Source organism: Vigna angularis, chromosome 6 (assembly GCF_016808095.1).
Source record: "Vigna angularis cultivar LongXiaoDou No.4 chromosome 6, ASM1680809v1, whole genome shotgun sequence".
Classification (NCBI taxonomy): Eukaryota; Viridiplantae; Streptophyta; class Magnoliopsida; order Fabales; family Fabaceae; genus Vigna; species Vigna angularis.
Window position 1 is genome coordinate 23,564,668 of NC_068975.1, and position 20,321 is coordinate 23,584,988.

The 20,321-nt window shown below is 33.6% G+C and overlaps 2 protein-coding genes across 3 annotated transcripts; both read right to left on the bottom strand.

The window, feature by feature from the left end:
• Window positions 1–8,380: 8,380 nt before the first annotated feature.
• LOC108342320 (spermidine coumaroyl-CoA acyltransferase) lies at window positions 8,381–10,030 on the bottom strand. Of its 2 annotated transcripts, XM_017580079.2 has the most exons (2): window positions 9,188–10,030; window positions 8,381–8,992 (listed from the first exon to the last, which is right to left on the bottom strand). In XM_017580079.2, exons 1-2 carry the CDS (start codon window positions 9,972–9,974, stop codon window positions 8,598–8,600), a joined length of 1,182 nt encoding a protein of 393 aa, XP_017435568.1. In that variant the 5' UTR covers window positions 9,975–10,030; the 3' UTR covers window positions 8,381–8,597. The 2 variants fall into 2 exon arrangements, with proteins under 2 accessions (XP_017435568.1, XP_017435566.1); XM_017580077.2 differs by having other exon boundaries at window positions 8,383–10,030.
• An 8,526-nt stretch (window positions 10,031–18,556) lies between these two features.
• Window positions 18,557–19,900, bottom strand: LOC108341505 (spermidine coumaroyl-CoA acyltransferase). Its single transcript, XM_017579180.1, has one exon. The coding sequence runs from the start codon at window positions 19,898–19,900 to the stop codon at window positions 18,557–18,559; it is 1,344 nt and encodes a 447-aa protein (XP_017434669.1).
• Window positions 19,901–20,321: the final 421 nt, after the last annotated feature.

Consider the following 20,321-nt stretch of genomic DNA (forward strand, 5'->3'; position numbering starts at 1 on the left):
TAAAAATAAGCTTTGTTTCTTTCGTTTTAAAAGTTTTCCTAAATGCTCCTAGAAATACTTAAGTGTTTAACTCTTATTGGAAACCGTCTAAGCCCTACAAAAGCACTTAAACACTTATTTTTGAATTTTTTTAAAAACTTTATTCAAACCTTTCCTTTCTAGAGTTTTTCCTATGTTTCAGTTGGTATCAGAGCTAACCTCTGGGGTTAGTTCTTGACATGACTTGAGGAAAGATCTAGTTAGCAATAGAAAATGAATGATATGTCATTAATCGTCCTCCTTTATTCAAAGGGAAAAAGGTTCAAGTATTGGAAGCAAATGATGATTACTTTCTTTGAATCATGTCACATCGACATGTGGGATAATGAAAACTTTATACCCTTGAACAGAGAAGCATAATCCATAGCTGGAAGCTCTTGGTTAGACAATCACAAACTAGGTACCTTCTAAATTCTAAGGCTAAAAAGATATTAATGTGTGCTTTATGTGAAAATGAATACAAGAAGGTATAAACATGCAAAAATGCCAAGGATATGTTGAACATGTTGATAGCCATGTATGAAGAATCCATTAAAGTTAAAAAGGATATACTCTTAAGTACATGTGAAGATCTAGATTCATCTAAATCTGAAGATGAAAAAGAAGAAGCCAATCTATGTCAGATGACTGACTCAATCAATAGGTGACTCTGATGTGGAGGTAGACTTTAATAAATTTTGGATTTTGTTTAATAGTTATTTTGGTCCCTATTTTCTTAAGTTTTGTAATTTTTTTTCAATAGTCATTTTTTCTGATGGCATCTAAATCATTAACGATATAGTGTCCATGTGAGCATCAACAAATGACATGACTACTATATCATCTCATCTTCTTCCCAACATCCTCGACTGCATTGCATCACCGATCAATAAATTCTCCCTCCCTGTCATTACATCATTACGCCACCGTAATGCATCACCATCTTCTTCCTCATACCATATCCTAGTACCGTTGCCGTGAAACAACCAACATGTTCTTCGAGCAAGCCACAAATTGCAGATCTGCAACTCAACTTGTGAATCATCATCGCAGTCAACCATGGAAGCATAAAGAATCACAAAACCCATACATCAGACACCTGCAAACACAAGCCCCAAATCAGACTAGAGAATTTTGAACCAAATCATAGCAACGAGAAATCCACCTTTATGCCACCAGGGGAAGCCAAATCGCGAACCAAAAAAATCCTAATTGCTTCACCGTTATGGGCAGCCATGTCAGACAAAATGATAGCCATATCATTTATTGAAGGTCACATTGACACTGTGTCGTTAACCGATTTAGACGCCATTATAAAAAATGATTAAATTAAACAAAAATCAAAAAAATTAGATTCACTTTACTCTAAAAAAAAGTCGCTAATCATTTTGAACAAAATTGATAAAAAAATAAAGACAAAAATAAGAATTAAACCTTTTGGATTTTTAGTAGTATTACTTTTTATTTCATCCGAGGGATGACTTGGTAACCTTTTTTATTACCCGAATTTAGATTTGGCTAGTTCTCTTATTTCATTTTCCACATGTATTTTGGTTTTAATCATCTCATTATATAACGTTTTCTTTCTTGAGTTTATATTATATTTTGTTTTTGTTTTTTTTGGAATAAATGCTCTCTATAATTTATTTTAAAAAAATACTTCCTTATAAAATCTTTTAATTATTATTTTCATTAAACAGTAATTTTATTTGTACTGATACATTTAAATACTTTACACATATTCTTTTAATTAAAATCTATAATTTTTCAATAATTTAACGTGTGGTGTAATGTTTAAAATTTAGAAATTAAGAATTAGGTAAATTTTACGAAATTGATGAACATATATTTATCCACTTTTAGTTTTGTATTTTGAGGATATCTTGTTGTATGTTGGAGGATATGATCGAGTATGCATTATCAAAATATTTACGAGAGTTCTTCAGCCACCCACACTTAAAAGTAATAAGTTATCAGGATCTAATAACTAAACATAGCAATATAGCGTTACATGTTAGTCAAGTAACAATTTATTTAAGGTAGTAATTAGAGTACAATATTTAAGGAAGTAATTAAAATATAATTAAACATTTGGATTAACCAAGATAATTAATCATTTGGATCAAACCCATCCAATTAAAATATTTATAAATTTAATATAAATAACACAAAATACGAGATAAATTAATTATGTTTATTTATTATAATATTATTTGCCATCAAATATATTTGACTAACTTAAGTGCGGAAGTGTTTTGAAAAAGACAAATGCCCCTTGAATTAAAGATTTGAAGTGTTTGTCAAAATTTTCACAAAGAACAACATTTTTTTTAAATTTTTTTTCTGAGATTGATTTTGTTTCAAAACAGTGATAATAAAAATATCAAACTACCTAAATCTCGACTAATTGTTTAATACGTAAACCATTCTGTTGTAAATAAAAAGAATAATTAAAAAATTTTAATTGTTTTTTTCAAATCAAATAAAATCGTGTAATGGTTATGAAATATTTCATATTTTTTTTATCATATATCCTCAATTCTTGCTGTACCGTCTAATTACATCAGTAATTTTATTTATTTCTTTTTCTATAATGATTATATAGAAGCCTATAATAGTTTTCAGAAACTCTGCTTGTGAGACCAAAAGAGTCACAAAGATGAATTACGTGCTAGGTTAAACTCTTATTTCCGTTTTATTGACAACATAAGATTCCGCAGAAAACAATCTTGTTTAAACTAGTTACAAAAATTATCCTAAAATTTACCATAACTTTTTGTCGAAACTAAAACTCACTATTAAACAATATTCCTATTTGAATAATGTTTCAGTGATATATATTATATTAAGCTTCGTTAGTATGATCTTTTTAAAGAATGCTAAAATTAAATTTAAAAAAGTTGTACAAAACACCTGAAAAATAACAAGGCTGGTTTTTCTTTTCGCACTTCACTTTTTTTTTTCTTGCACCCTTATAAAATTAATCTCAAATTACCCTTTTATCAAAATTATAATAAAAAGATAAAAGTGTCCGTGTACCTCATTCTTTTAATATTTTTCAGATTGTATCTGACAGAGTATTTTTAAATATAAAAATATCTTTCAAAATATTTAATTTAGAATATATTATTTTAAAATATTTCAGATTGAATATTCTGAAGAAATTTTTTATCAAAGTATTAAATTTAAAATATAAAAATATTTTTTAAGTTATGTATTTTGGAAGATGTTTTTAGATTCTTAAATATTTTTCAAATTTAGAAATATTTATCAAAATAATCATTCTAAAATATATCGACCAGTTCACAATATATTTTTTAATTCAAAAATACTTTTAAAAATTACCATTTTGAAGCATATTAAAAATATATTATGAAATAATTTCTCCGGAGGTATTTCTGAATTTGGAAATAGCTTTTGGAATGGGCATTTTGTCCATCCTTTTGGATTGCAAAGGCCTTGTGGCAGTAAAACCCTGGAAGTTTTATTATGTTGTGAAAGTGAGGGTTCGTTCCTCTGTTATTTCCTTCAACAATTACTTTGTTTCTAAAATACATAATCTTACAAGAAATGTAGTGCAAAATCATTTTCATAATTTATCTCATAGTTGGTCAACATTATCAACATGTTGGTTATTTATTTATTTATTATTTTTACTTTTATACAATAAGTAGTAACATTTAAATATTTAGGTTAAACATGTTTTTTATCTTCAAACTATAATGCAATTTTAGTTTTCGTCTGACAGCTTTTCAAAAATTCTGAAAAATTGTATCAGTTTAACAAAAAATTGTGAATAATTACTTAGCAACTCTTTTTCTCAACTATTCTTGTAACTAGGAAAAACGTAGTTTTCAAAAGTTAAAACCCGCTGCTAACATTAAAAGTAACTCTTGAAAAAATTACGTAGTAATATATATAAAGATAAATTGTTAGAAAATAAACTTCGTATAAAAATATATAAAGTGAACAAACATATTAGTAATCCATAAACAATTCAACTTTGATCAAACACAAATACATGACTATGCATGAATCTATATATATGTAAAAGAATATTCAACAAATAAAATATCTATGCACACTTTCTAGAACACTTTATTATTAAGAATGTCCCATCAAATGCTAGTATTTAATCTAAACTTCTACTTAGATTTACAAAAAAACCTAAAAATAATAAATTAAGATAAATTAATTTCAATTTAGGTCCGATTCCTTTTGGGCCTCTTGCTTTCAGAGGCGTTGGTGACAAACCCTTACCCCTCGTCGATTCTCTTTACTTACAATGATGGCTTAATTAACGAAGATTAAATAACCATCTTTAATGTTGTGTTTGTATCAAGAGAAATACGGTTTACGTTGATCGAATTGCAGGTGTCGTTTCTGTTTGGATTGCAGTGAAACTTTAATCGATTCCAGAGGTTTGTAATATAGCTATAGTATCGGATAATCGATTACATTATTTATTATTTATGTAGTAAATTACAACTTGAAATCATGCATCCTACATAATATAGTAAATTACATTATTATTTCTACTCGTGCAATCAGACGACCGCTTTTATCTTTCAAATATAGCACTCGATCTTTTATTAGAACTGAGTTGCCTTTTTCCATCATTTGACCCATGCTTAAAATATTACTTTTCAACTCGGGAACATAGTAGACATCCCTTATTTCTCCAATCCGTTCATCCTTCTGCATGTGTCGGATTGTTCCACACCCTTTTACAGCCACCTTGGAATCATCTCCAAATGAGACATGTCCGATTTCAACCTTGATGAGTTCGTTGAACAAACTCTGATCTCCGCACATGTGGTTACTTGCCCCCGTGTCTAAGTACCAAACCGAATTGTTTGAACAGTTTGGCACAAGCTCAGCTTCTGGATCTTTTGACATCAATAAGATCCCAATTTCTTCATTGGTTTCCTCAGTAAGAAAATTTGTTTCCTTTTTCTTTTCAGCCTGACAATATTTTTCTATGTGGCCTGGCTTCCCACAATTATAGCAATTTCCTGATCTACACTGCGTAGTGGCCAATTTTGCCACACCTGAAGCATTCAATTCCTGACTTAGATCGACCTCCTCGACCTCTTCCTTGACCACGATCACGCCAATTCTATTGTCTGGTCTGGTTTGTGTCGGCTTCAAATTCACCTCTACCATGTCCACCTCTGCCACGTGTACCGCGTCCTCGGCCACCTCTTCCTCTTCCTCTAGGATCTTGGCCCTGAGTGTTCCGAGTTCCTCTTAAGTCAAGTTGCACCTGTAGTGCTTGGTCAAGAGGTTCTTTCATTTTTCTTCTCCTTTGTTCATGGGCCTCAAGTGACCCAGTAAGCTCTTCAACTAAGAGTGTTGAGAGGTCCTTCGATTCCTCAATAGCGCAAACTATGCTTTCGAAATCATCTGTTAGTGATCTCAAAATTTTCTCTACCACCCTGCTGGCTGGCAATTCCTCTCCATTTTTACAGATTTGATTTGCCACTGCTTCCTGATAATGCTAAATTTTACCATATTTTAAGCATCATTTTAGTAGCAAAATCAACTCCTTTCTAACTTATAACTTGCTTAATCCTCTTGTTTTGTCTTGTTTTCTATATATTTGTGTTTTTGGCTACTTTGATGTACTTTCATCAATAATCCCTTATTTTGTAGCTAAAAATGAGCTTGGAAGACTTTCCAACAATGTCTAAGGCTGAACCAACCACTAGAAGCAAGCAGATCTGCAGAAAAAGTGAAAATGATGCAGTGCTGAAAAGTCAGGCCCAAGCCCCCCCTGGCTGAGGGGCGCCCAAGCCTGACTGCACCAGGGCCAGTTTCTGCACAGAAAAGTGACCAGGTGCCAGTTTTGTGTGCTGGTCGCGCCCGGGCGTGAAAAAGGGGCGCCCGGGCGCGACTTTTTGCGAGAAGCTTGCGCCCGGGCGTGAGAAATGGGGCGCCCAGGCGCGACTTTTTCCGAGAGGCTCGCGCCCGGGCGCGACTGAGAGGGCGCCCGGGCGCGACTTTTACTGATGTGGCAGACAGCTTATTTAACCCTAAAACGCGAAGGGGAAACGGTCTTTGGTCATTTGGAGGCGCGATTTCACGGCTGGAGCTCATGGAGGGCGTGAGGAGCTTGTGGAAACATCTCCTCCTCTTCCTTTGGGTCTCCTTCTTCTTCCATCTTCCATGTTGTAAGCTTTAGGGTTCTCCATGGAAATGGAGAACCAAACCCATCTTGTTGGGATTAGTTGTAGCCTTTGAATTCTTGTGTAATTGTTGAATGATTTGATTATATATATGCCTTTTCTATCAATTGCTAGTATTCTTGTTTCCAATCTTAAAGCTTGCATGTAATGGGAACGTTCATGGCTTGATTCTGGGGTTTTATGAATTATGGGAACGTAAGATGAAATCTTGAACTGAAATAAGAGTCCTTGTGGGTCATTGATTCTAGGAATGGAAGATGATTCACATGTTGTCTTAGATCCCAGCTCTTTAATGCGGGTTTTGCTTGTTAGATTGCCAAGGAATTGGGGTTTGATAAGGAAAACCTAGGCTCTTTCACCTAAGGAATTAGGGCTAGAGTGTTTTAGTGGATTGACTTTAGTAAATTGATAGAGAGGAGATGAAATTAGTCATACACAAGAGTGCATTGGTGAAAACTAACCTTAGCAATGTCATTTCATACCATTTCGAGTCTTTTCCACTTCCAAGTGCCTTCAATACCAAAGTCCAACCTTGTAATTATGTATGAATTTACATTCCTGCACTTGTTCTGTATATTGATGTTTTGTTCTTGAGTCTATATGAGTTATTAATCGCACAATTCTCTAGTATTACGAGTCTCTTGGGAAAACGATACCCGGTCTTACTGGTTTATTACTTGAACGATTCGGTGCACTTGCCGAAATCGAGCCCAACAAGTATTTTTTTGAGCTAACAAGTTTTTAGTGCCGTTGCCAAGGATTTGGGGATTGAACCCGAGTCCTAGCAACGGCTAACAAGTTAAATTGGGCCTCATCAAGTTTTTGGCGCCGTTGCCGGGGATTTGGGGATTGAACCTGAGTCCTAGCAACGACTAACAAGTTAAATTGGGCCTCATCACTTCCACCCGAGATATATACTCGGTTACTCTTTCTTTTTCCTCCATTCTCAAACTTTCAAACTCGCCTATGAGAGTTTGAAGTCTGACTTGCTTGACTCGGTTGTCACCTTTGTATACTTTCTCCAGAATCTGTCATGCTTCTTTTGAAGATTTAGCATTTACTATCTTCTCAAAGCCAGATTCATCCACAGCTCGGTACAATATGTATAGAGCTGATTTATCCTTCACACGCGTTTTCTTCAACGCTGCAAGTTGGGCAACCGTTTGTGCTTCGTCATCTGTGGGTTCTTCGTACCCACTCTCCACTACATCCCATACGTCTTGGGATCCCAAAAGAGCTCTCATTTGCACACTCCAATTGTCATAATTAACTTTCTTTGACAACTGGGGTAGAGACATACTGTTTGCAAAGTTTACCATTTCTCACTCTCTTTTTTTTAACTCGAACACTCAGACTGTGAAAGCTCTGATACCAATTTGTTGGTATCTAAGAAAATTATCTCTTTATTAAGAAACTTTGAAATACAAGCTCACACAGAATACTTCACTCTTTCTTTCTCACAACACTCTAAAAGCTTACATACACCACTAAATTTCTCTCTTCCCTCACGGCACACTACACAAGCACTATTTATTTTTCTTTCACTTCCTTGATATATTTCACACACACAAGGTGCTTCTATTTATAGCAAAGCAAAGACAAAACAATCCAAAACATTTGTGGTAGTGGAGTAGGCTGAAAATGGTGGACACTAAAATCCAAATTATAGTGGTATGGTGGGCAACTTAATGGAGCAAAATGGATGGTGCAGAATGGAGGTAATGGTTGGAGTGGAAGACCCATGATGAGTGGTTAGTTGTCCACTAAGTTTATTTTACATAAACGTGTTGAGACTGCACGACTTGTCCATTTACATAAATTTTTAAGAATTTGACTATTTATGTAAATAAAAAATCCAGGGATTAATTATGTGCAAAAGTAGCTCTTCCATTTCTTACTACCAACAAAAACAACTTCCAGAAGTTTTGTTTATGTCTTCCTATCACTCACTACCAAATAAAAAACGTATTACTCATTGTGGGTCACTCCTCTAGTTTGCCTTGAATAAGTTTATTTTAAGAAAATCTGAGGGAAAAAAATTTCATCCGAAAATCTTTTCTCAAGTGCGTAAAGATAGTAAATTTAACTATATGACTTTAATTAACTATTAAAAATAATGTTTTGAATTTAAATCATATATCGAGTCAGACCATTTTTCACAGAATGCCAAGACAGCAGGCCTAGAAGGTCGAGATTAGCAACCAAAATTTCAAAACAAAATATGATCCAACTTTGATTACAACATAATAATACACATGGGATAAGGTTTCAATGTTTGGAAAAGCAAATAGGTTTTTATACTTCGACAAACATGAAAGGCTAAAAGGAATGTGGCATGAACAGATCTCACACATTTCATGTTGCTTTATTCACTTCATATATAGTAAGTGTTCAAATCAAAAGACTGAGAGCTTCCATCTCCTCCTTGAACTTGGGCAATGCAGCAGCTGGTAGGGACAGAAAAATACTAAGCCCTCCCTCCATTGAAGAATCCAAGTTGCAAAGAGATGAGAAAATGCATAAATCAACGGATCCAAACATGTCAGAAGGGACAGGGAAACTATTCACAAGTTCTTTAACTCCAAAATCTAACTTTTCCAAGATCCCCAAGTACCGCCAATCAGTCAACGCAGTATATGCACCACTCCCTTCAATGTTGGAATTCGTTACTCCTGTCTCCAAAGTGTTGATGTAGTTTCTGACATAATCACGGTTGCATGCAACTTTCTTGCTTTCTTTTATGAGCTTCACAATCTCATACAGTGGCCTTTCATTTAGTTCCCTCACTGTTAAAACAACGACAATATCAACAATAGCATTTCCATAATACCCTTCAGGCAAAAGATCCTGCAAGTGCTTTCTCGCTCCAACTGGGATAGTCAGCTTAACTTTCCCATCATAGTTCAATTTTAAGGCCCTAGATTTAGACCTCCACACATATGCAGCTAGTGATTCAAAACTAGTGAAGTTTTCGTTTTCACCTGATTCCTTCATCAAACTCATCTTCAGTCTTCTGATGCTTTCACTGTTAACCTTAATGCGCTCCTGCACGAGAATTTCGGTTGGAAGAAAGGGTGAAACAGCAGCTGAGGCCTCATCCACTGAATTAATTAGCAATGGTTGTTTAGTGATTGATCCCTTTAGCCTCTCTCTCTCCCACACAGGCTTCACAGAGGGCTCACTTTCCCCCCTTGCAAGCTCCATGACGGCTTTGAAGATCTGAGATGCTCCAACGCCATCGCCAACAGTATGTAACATCCCCATTCCAATGGTGAAACCTCCACAAGGAAAGGTTGTCACCTTGAACACCAAGGGATATAGGTAGCCATTTTCATCTTGAGAAGAAAGGTCAAACACTAAGTGTTTTGCATTTTGCATGTCAGTGCCATCCCAGCAATGGAGAGATGAAAGATTGCAACTAGCACTGGCCTCCAAGAATGGAACACCTTCTGCACTGCAGTTGATCATGAAGTTTCCATCAGTGTGCTTTACTAGCCTACCTGCTAGAGGATAATAATAGAATAAAGCCTTTGAAATTGCTGCTTTAATCACATCAGCAAGATCTAGCAGTTGGTGATTTGGGCAACCCGGTTCATCAAGATCATGAGTTTTGGATCGAAATACATGAAGGGTGTGGCATAGGCTATTAAGGAAAGGTATATTGTCTAGGGTAGATAAAGGAAGAACAGAGGAAGGTGTTGGTTTTGATGGTTTGATAAGAACAACATCTTTCATGACAAGTTCGAAGGGTGTATTTTGAGTAGCCATAGAAATGAAGGGAAGTTCAACAAATATCTAAGTATGTACTTGTGAGATTACAACTGTGAGAGTGCAGTCTTTAAATAGTTGTTTTCATCATGGAGAAATGAGACATTAATTTTAAATAGTGTGGATTATTATTTTTAATATATTGTGTAACATTTAGATTCACATAATGTGCTTTTGATAGATTCTTATGCCATATAGTATTAAATTTATTTATAATAAAAATTGATCTACGTGTTATATAAAAATTGATTCTTATGCCATATATCTTTCGGAAACCTTACATATTACGTAAACTTTATTTTTTCTAATAAAAGATTTAAAGAATAATTCTGATGTATCATTTCAAAGAGTAGAGTACCATATATATACATTTAAGGATCATATAATCCTTCATCTATTAAAGGAATGATAGGTGCACAAATTATAATAATATCTAAATTATAACTAACACAATATTTGATTGTGTAACATCCTTTAATAGAATATTTGGCATATCTTAACACCCCCACTCAAGTTGGTGCATGGATATCACACATTCCCAACTTGACTAGAGACTCATTAAACAATCTTCTTGATACTCCTTTGGTAAGAACATCAGCCAACTGCAATTCTGATCTTACAAAAGGAAATGAAATTATTCCAGCTTCAAGCTTCTCTTTGATGAAATGTCTATCAATCTCCACATGCTTTGTTCTATCATGTTGCACAGGATTGTGAGCAATTGCTATAGCCGAAGTATTGTCACAATACAAACTCATATAGCTTCATTTTGTGTAAAGCCCAAATCTGATAGCACATTTTTAATCCACAAAAGTTCACATACACTTAGTGCATGCTTCTGAATTCTGCTTCAGCACTAGATCTTGCTACTACAGGTTGTTTTTTACTCCTCCAAGTTACAAGATTCCCTCCTACAAAAGTAAAGTATCCAGAGGTAGATCTTCTATCATCTTTTGAACCTGCCCAATCTGCATCAGTGTACCCTTCTACCTTTAAGTTTTCATGATTTGAGAACAAAATTCCTTTTCCAGGAGCAGACTTCAAATATCTCAAAATCTTTTCAACAACATCCATATGAAGCTTCCGTGGGTCATGCATAAATTGACTAACAACATTCACTGCATAGGTGATATCTGGACGTGTATGACACAAATAAATTAATTTTCCTACCAGCCTTTGGTATCTTCCTCTGTCTATGCTTGCTGAATCTGAGCATTGAAAGAGTTTATGATTTTGTTCAATTGGTGTATCAGCTGGTTTACTCCCAAGCAGCCCAGTTTCCGACAGTAAATCAACAGTATATTTTCTTTGGCATAGAAAAATACCATGTTTTGATCTAGCTACTTCAATACCCAAAAAATATTTGAGGTTTCCAAGCTGTTTCATCTCAAATTTAGATGCAAGGTATTGTTGTAAACTATAAATCTCATCTTGGTCATTTCCTGTAACAATCATGTCATCTACATATATAATCAAAACTGTAATTTTTCCTTTTCCTCTCTTAAAAAATAAGGTGTGATCAAAGTTACTTGCTCTATAGCCAAAAGCCTTCATAGACTTGGTAAACCTTCCAAACCATGCTCTTGGGGATTGTTTTAATCCATATAGAGCCTTCTTTAATTTGCAAACCTTCATTCCAATTGAATCAGTCATGCCTGGTGGAGAATCCATATAAATTTCTTCTGAAATTTCTCCGTGTAGGAAAGCATTTTTCACATCAAATTGTGGAAGAGGCCAATCTTGGTTTGCAGCTAGCGACAAAAGTATTCTCACAGTATTGAGTTTGGCTACTGGTGCGAACGTCTCTTGGTAATCTACACCATAAGATTGAGTGTAACCTTTAGCCACAAGTCGTGCTTTATACCTCTCAATAGTTCCATCAGCTTTATGCTTAATTGTAAAGACCCATTTACAGCCCACAGTTTTCTTCCCTTTTGGTAAGGACACAAGATCTCAAGTGTTGTTTTTTTCTAAAGCTGCCATCTCCTCAACCATTGCTTCGGCCCATCTGGGATCTGCCAAAGCTTCCTGTACATTACTAGGAATAGAAATTGAAGATAATTGAGATACAAATGATGCATATGACTGAGATAACCTGTGAGATGACACATATTTACTAATGGGATATTTAACTTTGGCTTGGAGGTCTGGTTCATATTTAACTGGAGGTTGACCATGGTTAGATCGAGGTGGAAGAATATATTGAACAGTAGTAGACTCAGTGTTTGGTGTGATGGTGGTCTCACGCAGACAAGAATCAATTCCATGATCAATTTCATCTAAATTAGTATTATCAGAGATAGGATCAGAAGGTACCTCTGAAGAGTCAAGTTGAACCTGTGGAGAAGATTGAGCCAATTGCTTATGATCAGAAGACACTGTATTATCCAGAAAAAAAGGGTCCATATTTAGGATTGGCTCACTTCCTGCAGAATGATCCTCACACAATAATTTATCTTCACAATCAAACATACCAACATCATGATTATGCACTTCACTTTCATTGCCTCCCTGAAGTGGAGAATCAACATAAAAAAAATCATGCTCATTAAATGTCACATCCATAGAAATATAAAATTTCCTTGATGGTGGATGGTAAGCACGATAACCTTTTTGAGTTGATCCATACCCAACAAAAACACATTTGATCGCTCGTTCTTCAAGCTTTGTACGTTGATGTGGGTGTAAGTGAACATATATAACACATCCAAAAATATGAGGTGGTAAATAAACTATGGGAGGAAGGATACAATGATCAGACAACACATCAAAAGGCCTTCGAAAGTTAAGCACACTAGAAGGAGTTCGATTAATTAAATAAACGGCAGAGCTCACAGCCTCACCCCATAAATGAGATGGGACATTACCATCTATCAAAAGTGATCTTGTCACCCCTAATATATGTCTATTTTTCCTCTCAGACACTCCATTTTGTTGTGGTGAATAAGGACATGTAGTTTGATGCAAGATGCCTTTAGAGTTCATGAACTCTATTAATTCAGTCTTAAAATATTCTCCTCCATTGTCTGATCGAATGACCTTAATAGATGTGTTAAATTGTGTAACAATAAAATGATAGAAGGAACGAACCACATCACACACATCACTTTTGTATTTAAGCAAATATACCCAGGTTACCCGAGTACAATCATCAACAAAACTGATAAACCATTTTTTTCCATTATGTGTAGATTGCGGGACAGGGCCCCAAACATCTGTGTGAATTAATGAAAAAGGAAAATTAGTTTTGTTATTGTTTAAAGGAAACACAACACGATGATTTTTTGCCAAAACACAAGTTTCACAAAAAAAATCAGAAATATTGCATTTATGAAATAGTGATGGAAATAATTTTTTTAAATAACCAAAAGAGGGATGTCCCAACCGTCTATGCCACAACCAAATTTCTTTTTTGTTTTTTCTTGTATGTGATCGTTTGCAAGACAAGTCAATCCTTTTTTATGGTTTGATTGTAAGACATTTTCAAGATAATACAGTCCTTCACTCTCTCTACCACTAGCAATCTTCTCCTTGGAATGGATGTTCTGAAAAAGACAATGGGTTGGGTAAAATAAGGCAACACAAGAATGTGATTTGGTTAACTTGCTGACGGAGATAAGATTACAGTTTAATATAGGAACAAATAAAACATCAGGAATCGATAAGGAGGGTGAGAGGAATATAGTATCTATACCTTCAATAGGAAATGAGACCCATTGGCATTAATAATAACAATTTTAGAACAATTAGAGAAAAAATTAGTAAATATATGAGGATCACAAGTCATATGATCAGTAGCACCCGAATCAATTATCCAATCACTATCCTTAGTAATAACAGAAAGATTAAGGGCAGAGTTAGATATACCTGACTTGGTCACAAATCCGGCAGCCGTAGAAATATAACTTTTGGAAGCAGCAGAAGTTCCAAAATCATGTTTCTCCGATTGATTGTCATCGGAAGAAGCCATCAGAAATATTTAATGAAAAAAAGCACTGATTCCTATATCTTAGAGGATATCAGTGTTGACTCTAATACCATAATAAAAGATTTAAAGAATAATTCTAATGTATCATTTCAAAGAGTAGAGTACCATATATATATATATATATACATTTAAGGATCATATAATCCTTCATCTATTAAAGGAATGATAGGTGCACAAATTATAATAATATCTAAATTATAACTAACACAATATGTGATTGTCTAACATCCTTTAATAGAATATTTGGCATATCTTAACATTTTTTTCATCAAATTTTACGCAATATTCATTCCTATATCATGCTGATTTGTCCTATAGCGGTTGATAGTAATTAATTTTGTTTTGTCATGTGTTAAATGTTGGTGAATAGTAGTCCACAATTTTGGATCTAAAAGCTGGACCTTAACTTGTAGGGCAGGTTGTCGCTTGATAACTTGTTCTCTCTTTCGTTGTTGCCATGAATATGCGATTATGACTATACTGAAATGTTAATGCCCTCTTGCCCTAAACTCCCCACAATGTGACATGCACGAGTTACAGCCACACACATACTTAAAAATAAATTAGTATCATATATTTTACTCACTAACGACAACCAAATTTCTATGATATTATTCAATGGTTTGCTTGATGTTAAATGGAATGAACACAAGCAGAAAGGTACGTATTCTAGTTTCTCTTTCACTCCTAAAACATACACAACCTTTTTATTGTTCGATAAGAAAAATACAACATTAACTGCTTTTATTAGAAGCCAATCAGATGAACGTTTCTATTATAAAATCAATATCAATTTCTTATTAAATAACTTTTAGCAGTGTGAATTTCAACATATTTCTTATTCATGTAGATGTAATAGAGAGGATTATGTATATTTAGTTTTTTAAGACAAAATCGTCTAATAATCCTTTATTTAAAATTTAACAAAATCATTTAACTAGTAACAAATCTTTTTAGAAATTATCTATATATAGAAAATCGCATAAAAAAGATAAGGATAACATTAACTACAAATATTTTTAAGCTACCAAAATTATCTCTTTATTCCGGGATATAATAACAAAAAAAGGGATCCTGTGTATGAAAGAAGATATGTGTGAAGAATTACTTTTCATATTAGGTGTTTTTACTTAAATCTCTTACAACTTTTTTGTATTTACACATTGTATTCTCTTCTTTTTAGATGTTAAAGCATATATTTGTCTTTTGGGTAGAGGTGTAAACTTCATGATTCATAGATTAACCTTAATCTATCTTTGAAAAAGCCTTTTTTTAGGAGACCCCTCAAGTGAGGGTTAAAAAAGTTTTCAACCCCGAATTTCTTCTCTTAAGTAAGTTAGGATCAGGATCAAAGTAAGTTTGATTTTAATACAAGACTTTAATTAAATTTTAAAAACAATATCATTTGTGTACTTATATAAAATTATATATTTTGTTAATTAGTCTAATAGATTATAATTTATAATTTTTATATTATATTATTAAATAAAATATATAATATATAATTTAATACTATATTTATGAATTTGTAATGACGTAATTTGTGTTATAAACTTTATATATGCATCGGAGTCAATTTTTGTGAAGGTACAGTTCAAAACTTATTAACCACTTAGATTTTTTTTCTTCAATTTTTTAAGATAAGCATGTAAAAAGAAAAAGCAAATATGATAACGTTAATTTAATATTATTATAAAAAGATAAAACGAAAATGGAAACAAACTGTATTATATTTTGGTTGAATATATGTTTTTACTAATACGTTTGTTAAGAATAGTTGTCTTATTTTAATAAGTGTTGTTATAGAATATAATTTTTTTATTTTATACTGTAATCACACTTATTTGATGAACAATCAATTATAAAATAAACATTTTATTTGTACGAGAGAAAGAAACTGATAAGAAACAATACCTGTTTTTATATATGAAATTTGCAATCTTATCTTAATATTTCTAAATTAATCATACTGTATTCTTTACGAAATTCTTTTTTTCTCTTATCTTAATATTTCTAAAGTCTATATTAGTCTTATTAAGATGTTTGTATATATATTTTTTGATAGATGAGTACTTAGATTTGTAACAAATAAGAAGTTAATTGAATTTTTTTCTTGTATTTAAAATAGATATTTTTAAAAAATAGAAAGCTTATGGCTTGACGTTGATCCACGCTACTTTTATGGATTTTTTTGATCTCGTAGATGTCTCAAATGGAGAACTTTTTGGCTTTGGGAAAACGCAATCCAAATTCTATTTTCTTAGATCCAGGAGGAGAGTAGAGAATAATTGGTTTTTTCTTAGATCCAGATTCTATTTTCAACACGTTAGAGAAGTTTAGGGAGAGAAATGCGTGAGTATAGTCTATAGATTGTTCTCTATTACCCTTCCATGTAGTCTCGTCATGTTCACTTTTGATTACGAAGTAACATAAAATTTCACTCCCAATTTTAGCCAAAGAAAAGTCCATAAAATATTTGTGATGCAATAGAATATAGCAATGGTGAAGAGAAATTCAGTTTATCACCAGGATTTAAACGGTCATCTGCTTGAACTTGAGTAGAAGTACTCCAGAACAACCACAATTGCACGAAAGCAAACAATAATCTGTGTAGATAAACCTCATAGATGCTAGAAAGGACGCAATCTTAGCAGGGTTCGAAACGCGATTTGGACGAAAATGAGATTCCAAGATTAGAATCAAACGAAACCTAATTTTTTTTATAAGAGCTTGAAATTGGAATCCCAATGAAATGTTTTGGGGTCATTAGTATTTGGGATTGGAATCAGAAGGCGTTGCTTGGTAGACGCCATGAAAGAGCCCCTTACAACGTTTGAGGTGTCATGATTGTGGATGAGAGAATGACGGTGGAGACCTAGAAGAAACAACTGGGCCGTTTGCATTGAAAAATACCAAACCCAAAAGACTCAATATTTCGACGAACCCAAACCCTAACCCTTCTTTTTTTAACCTCTATCAAAACATTGCTAGGTAATCTATTTTTTTTCACAATTTTAATCTCACTGCCACGCAATAAGATAAACTACACACGTCATTAAGTTTTGTCCAAGGGATAGCTGCACAGTTTAATTTTTGACGTCGTTAGCAAAAATGATTAACTTGACCCGTTTTTTTCAAAAATTGGGATCATTTGTTACTTTTTAAAAAAGGTAGGACCATTTTGAACTCAACCCCTCCTTCGAATGACCGAAAGAGATATTAAGCCTTTTTAAAATTACCGTTTTGAAGCATATTAAAAATATATTCTGAAATAATCACTCTGGAGGTATTTCCGAATTTGGAAATAGCTTTTGAAATAGCCATTTCTGTGAATCTTTTTGGAATGGAAACGTCTTTAGGCAGTAAAAGCCTGGGAGTTTTATCATGTTGTGAAAGTGTGTTATTTCCTTCTAATTACTTTGTTTTTAAAATACATAATCTTACAAGAAAGTTAGTGCATAAACATTTTCATAATCTTCGTCTCATATTTGGTCAACATGTCGGCAAAAGCGTGATGTATTTAGGATTTGCTTTGGTTTGGGAGTGAGATCAAAGAAGGGGAAGCAGAAGAAGAATTATATCCTTTGAAACAATATTAATGGATTATTCTCTAACTCTCTTGCTGTTTTCTTATTTCTCGTTTCTTCCTCTAGCCATGGTTGATCAGCAAAGAACCCTTAGCTTTAAAGGACAATCTTCGAAAACTCCACAAACCAATCCTTAATAAATTTTAGCATCCACTGTCTATCACTATTTTTAATTTTTAGCTCAAAAATTTACTTCTTATCAGTCCAACCCACTCAAACTTAATTTTTTTATTTTTTAAATTTATTAAATGCTAGCCGACTTCACCAATGCTATTTTTTAATTGAAAAATTGACTTCTTACCATCGGTAAAACCTATTCTATTTCATCACTTTTTCGTCTGTATTACATACCGATACTCTTTTATAGTAGCTAATTATTTATATTCTTATATAAGGGAAAGTTAATGTCTTTAGCTTACTGTGACAATATTTCAATTCAACTTAAGAAGAAAAATTAAATTCGTCAAAAGTCAAATTCTAAGGAAAGCTATGTACTAAAGTTTATATTAATGATTAGGGTCATCTATATGATGAAAGCTTATATAAAGCAACTATTATTTTAAAAAGTAATTAATTAAATATTAATATACAAGTTAATAATTATGTGTCTACGGTCCAAGAATGCGTAATCAGCCAAACTAATCAGATGGCCTTTTTGCCATTGTCTACTTCTAAATTCAAATCATCCATCTAACATTTTGTCCTTTCCAATGTGGAAAAACTTTCCTAGAAACATTCATAATGATTGACGTAAAATATATATATATATACTCTTTTAAACGAATGTGGACTAACTTAAATCAAAGGTTGAGATTAGTGACGAAAATTTGACAACAACAAAATATGATGAATACAACATAATATTACACATGGGGTGAGGTTTCAATATTTGGAAAAGTAAAGAGATTTTTATACTTATACAAACATGAAAAGCCTAAAAGGAATGTGGCATGAACAGATCTCACACATTTCATGTTGATTTATTCATCTTCATATATAGTAAGTGCTCAAATCAAAAGGCTGAGAGCCTCCATCTCCTCCTTGAACTCGAGCAATGCAGCAGCTGGTAGGGACTGAAAAATACTAACCCCTCCCTCCATTGAAGAATCCAAGTTGCAAAGAGATGAGAAAATGCATAAATCAATGGATCCAAACATGCCAAAAGAGACTGGTAAAGTATTCACAAGTTCTTTAACTCCACAATCTATCTTTTCCAAGAACCCCAAGTACCTCCAATCAGTCAATGCAGTATGTGCACCACACCCTTCAATGTTGGAATTCGTTACTCCTGTCTCTAAAGTGTTGATGAAGTTTCTGACATAATCACTGTTGCAAGCAACTTTCTTAGTTTCTTTTATGAGCTTCACAATCTCATAAAGTGGCCTTTCATTGAGTTCCCTCACAGTTAAAACAACGACAATATCCACAACAGTATTTCCGTAATACCCTTCAGACAAAGGATCCTGCAAGTGCTTTCTCACTCCAACTACCATAGTCAGCTTAACTTTCCCATCTAAGTTCAATTTTAAAGCCCTAGATTTAGCCCTCCACACATATGCAGCTAGTGATTCAAAAGTAGTGAAGTTTTCGTTTTCACCTGATTCCTTCATCAAACTCATCTTCAGTCTACTGATGTTGTCACTGTTAACCTTAATGCATTCCTGCACGAGAATTTCAGTTGGAAGAAAGGGTGAAACAGCAGCTGAGGCCTCATCCACTGAATCAAATAACAATGGCTGTTTAGTGATTGATCCCTTCAGCCTCTCTCTCTCCCACACAGGCTTCACAGAGGGCTCACTTTCCCCCCTTGCAAGCTCAATGATGGCTTTCAAGATTTGAGATGCTCCAAAGCCATCACCAACCGTATGTAACAGCCCCATTCCAATGGTGAAGCCCCCACAAGTAAAGGTTGTCACCTTGAACACCAAGGGATATTGGTAGCCACTTTCACTTTGGGAAGGAAGGTCAAACACTAAGTGTTTAGAATTTTCCATGTCAGTGCCATCCAAGCAATGGAGAGAAGAAAGATTGCAACTAGCACTGGCCTCCAAGAATGGAACACCTTCTGCACTGCAGTTGATCATGAAGTTTCCATCAGTGTCCTTCACTAGCCTACCTGCTAGAGGATAATAATAGAATAAAGCTTTTGAAATTGCTGCTTTAATCATATCAGCAGGATCTAGCAGTTGGTGATTAGGGCAACCAGGTTCATCAAGATCATGAGTTTTTGATTGAAATACATGAAGGGTGTGACATGGGCTATAAAGGACAGGTATGTTGTCTAGTGTAGATAAAGGAAGAATAGAGGAAGGTGTTGGTTTTGACGGTTTGATAAGAACAACTTCTTTCATGATAAGTTCGAAGGGTGTGTTTTGAGTAGCCATGAAAATGAAGGGAAGTTAAACAAAAATCTGAGTGAGTATGCACTTGTGAGATTAGAACTGTGAAAGTGCTGTCTTTAAATATTTGATTTCCATGATAGAGAAATGAGATTGTAAGTTTAAATGGTGTGGATATACTAAAAAAACATACTACACCTGTTCTTTGGATATGAAAAATAATAAACCGACTTTATTTTACAAAAATGATTGATTATTATTTTTAATATATTGTGTACAAGAATCTTCATATACATTTAGACTCACAATAATGTGATTTTGATAGATTTGCATGCCATACAATATTAAATTTTTTATTAGAAAAATTGATCTACGTGTGATATAAATGTTTGTAAAAAAACTGTAACACAAATACATATAATTTATCAAATTT

Excerpts from the sequence above, each read along its gene's own strand:
- LOC108342320 (XM_017580077.2), bottom strand. The coding sequence starts at position 9,974 with ATGGCTACTCAAAATACACCCTTCGAACTTGTCATGAAAGATGTTGTT.
- LOC108341505 (XM_017579180.1), bottom strand. The coding sequence starts at position 19,900 with ATGAAAGAAGTTGTTCTTATCAAACCGTCAAAACCAACACCTTCCTCT.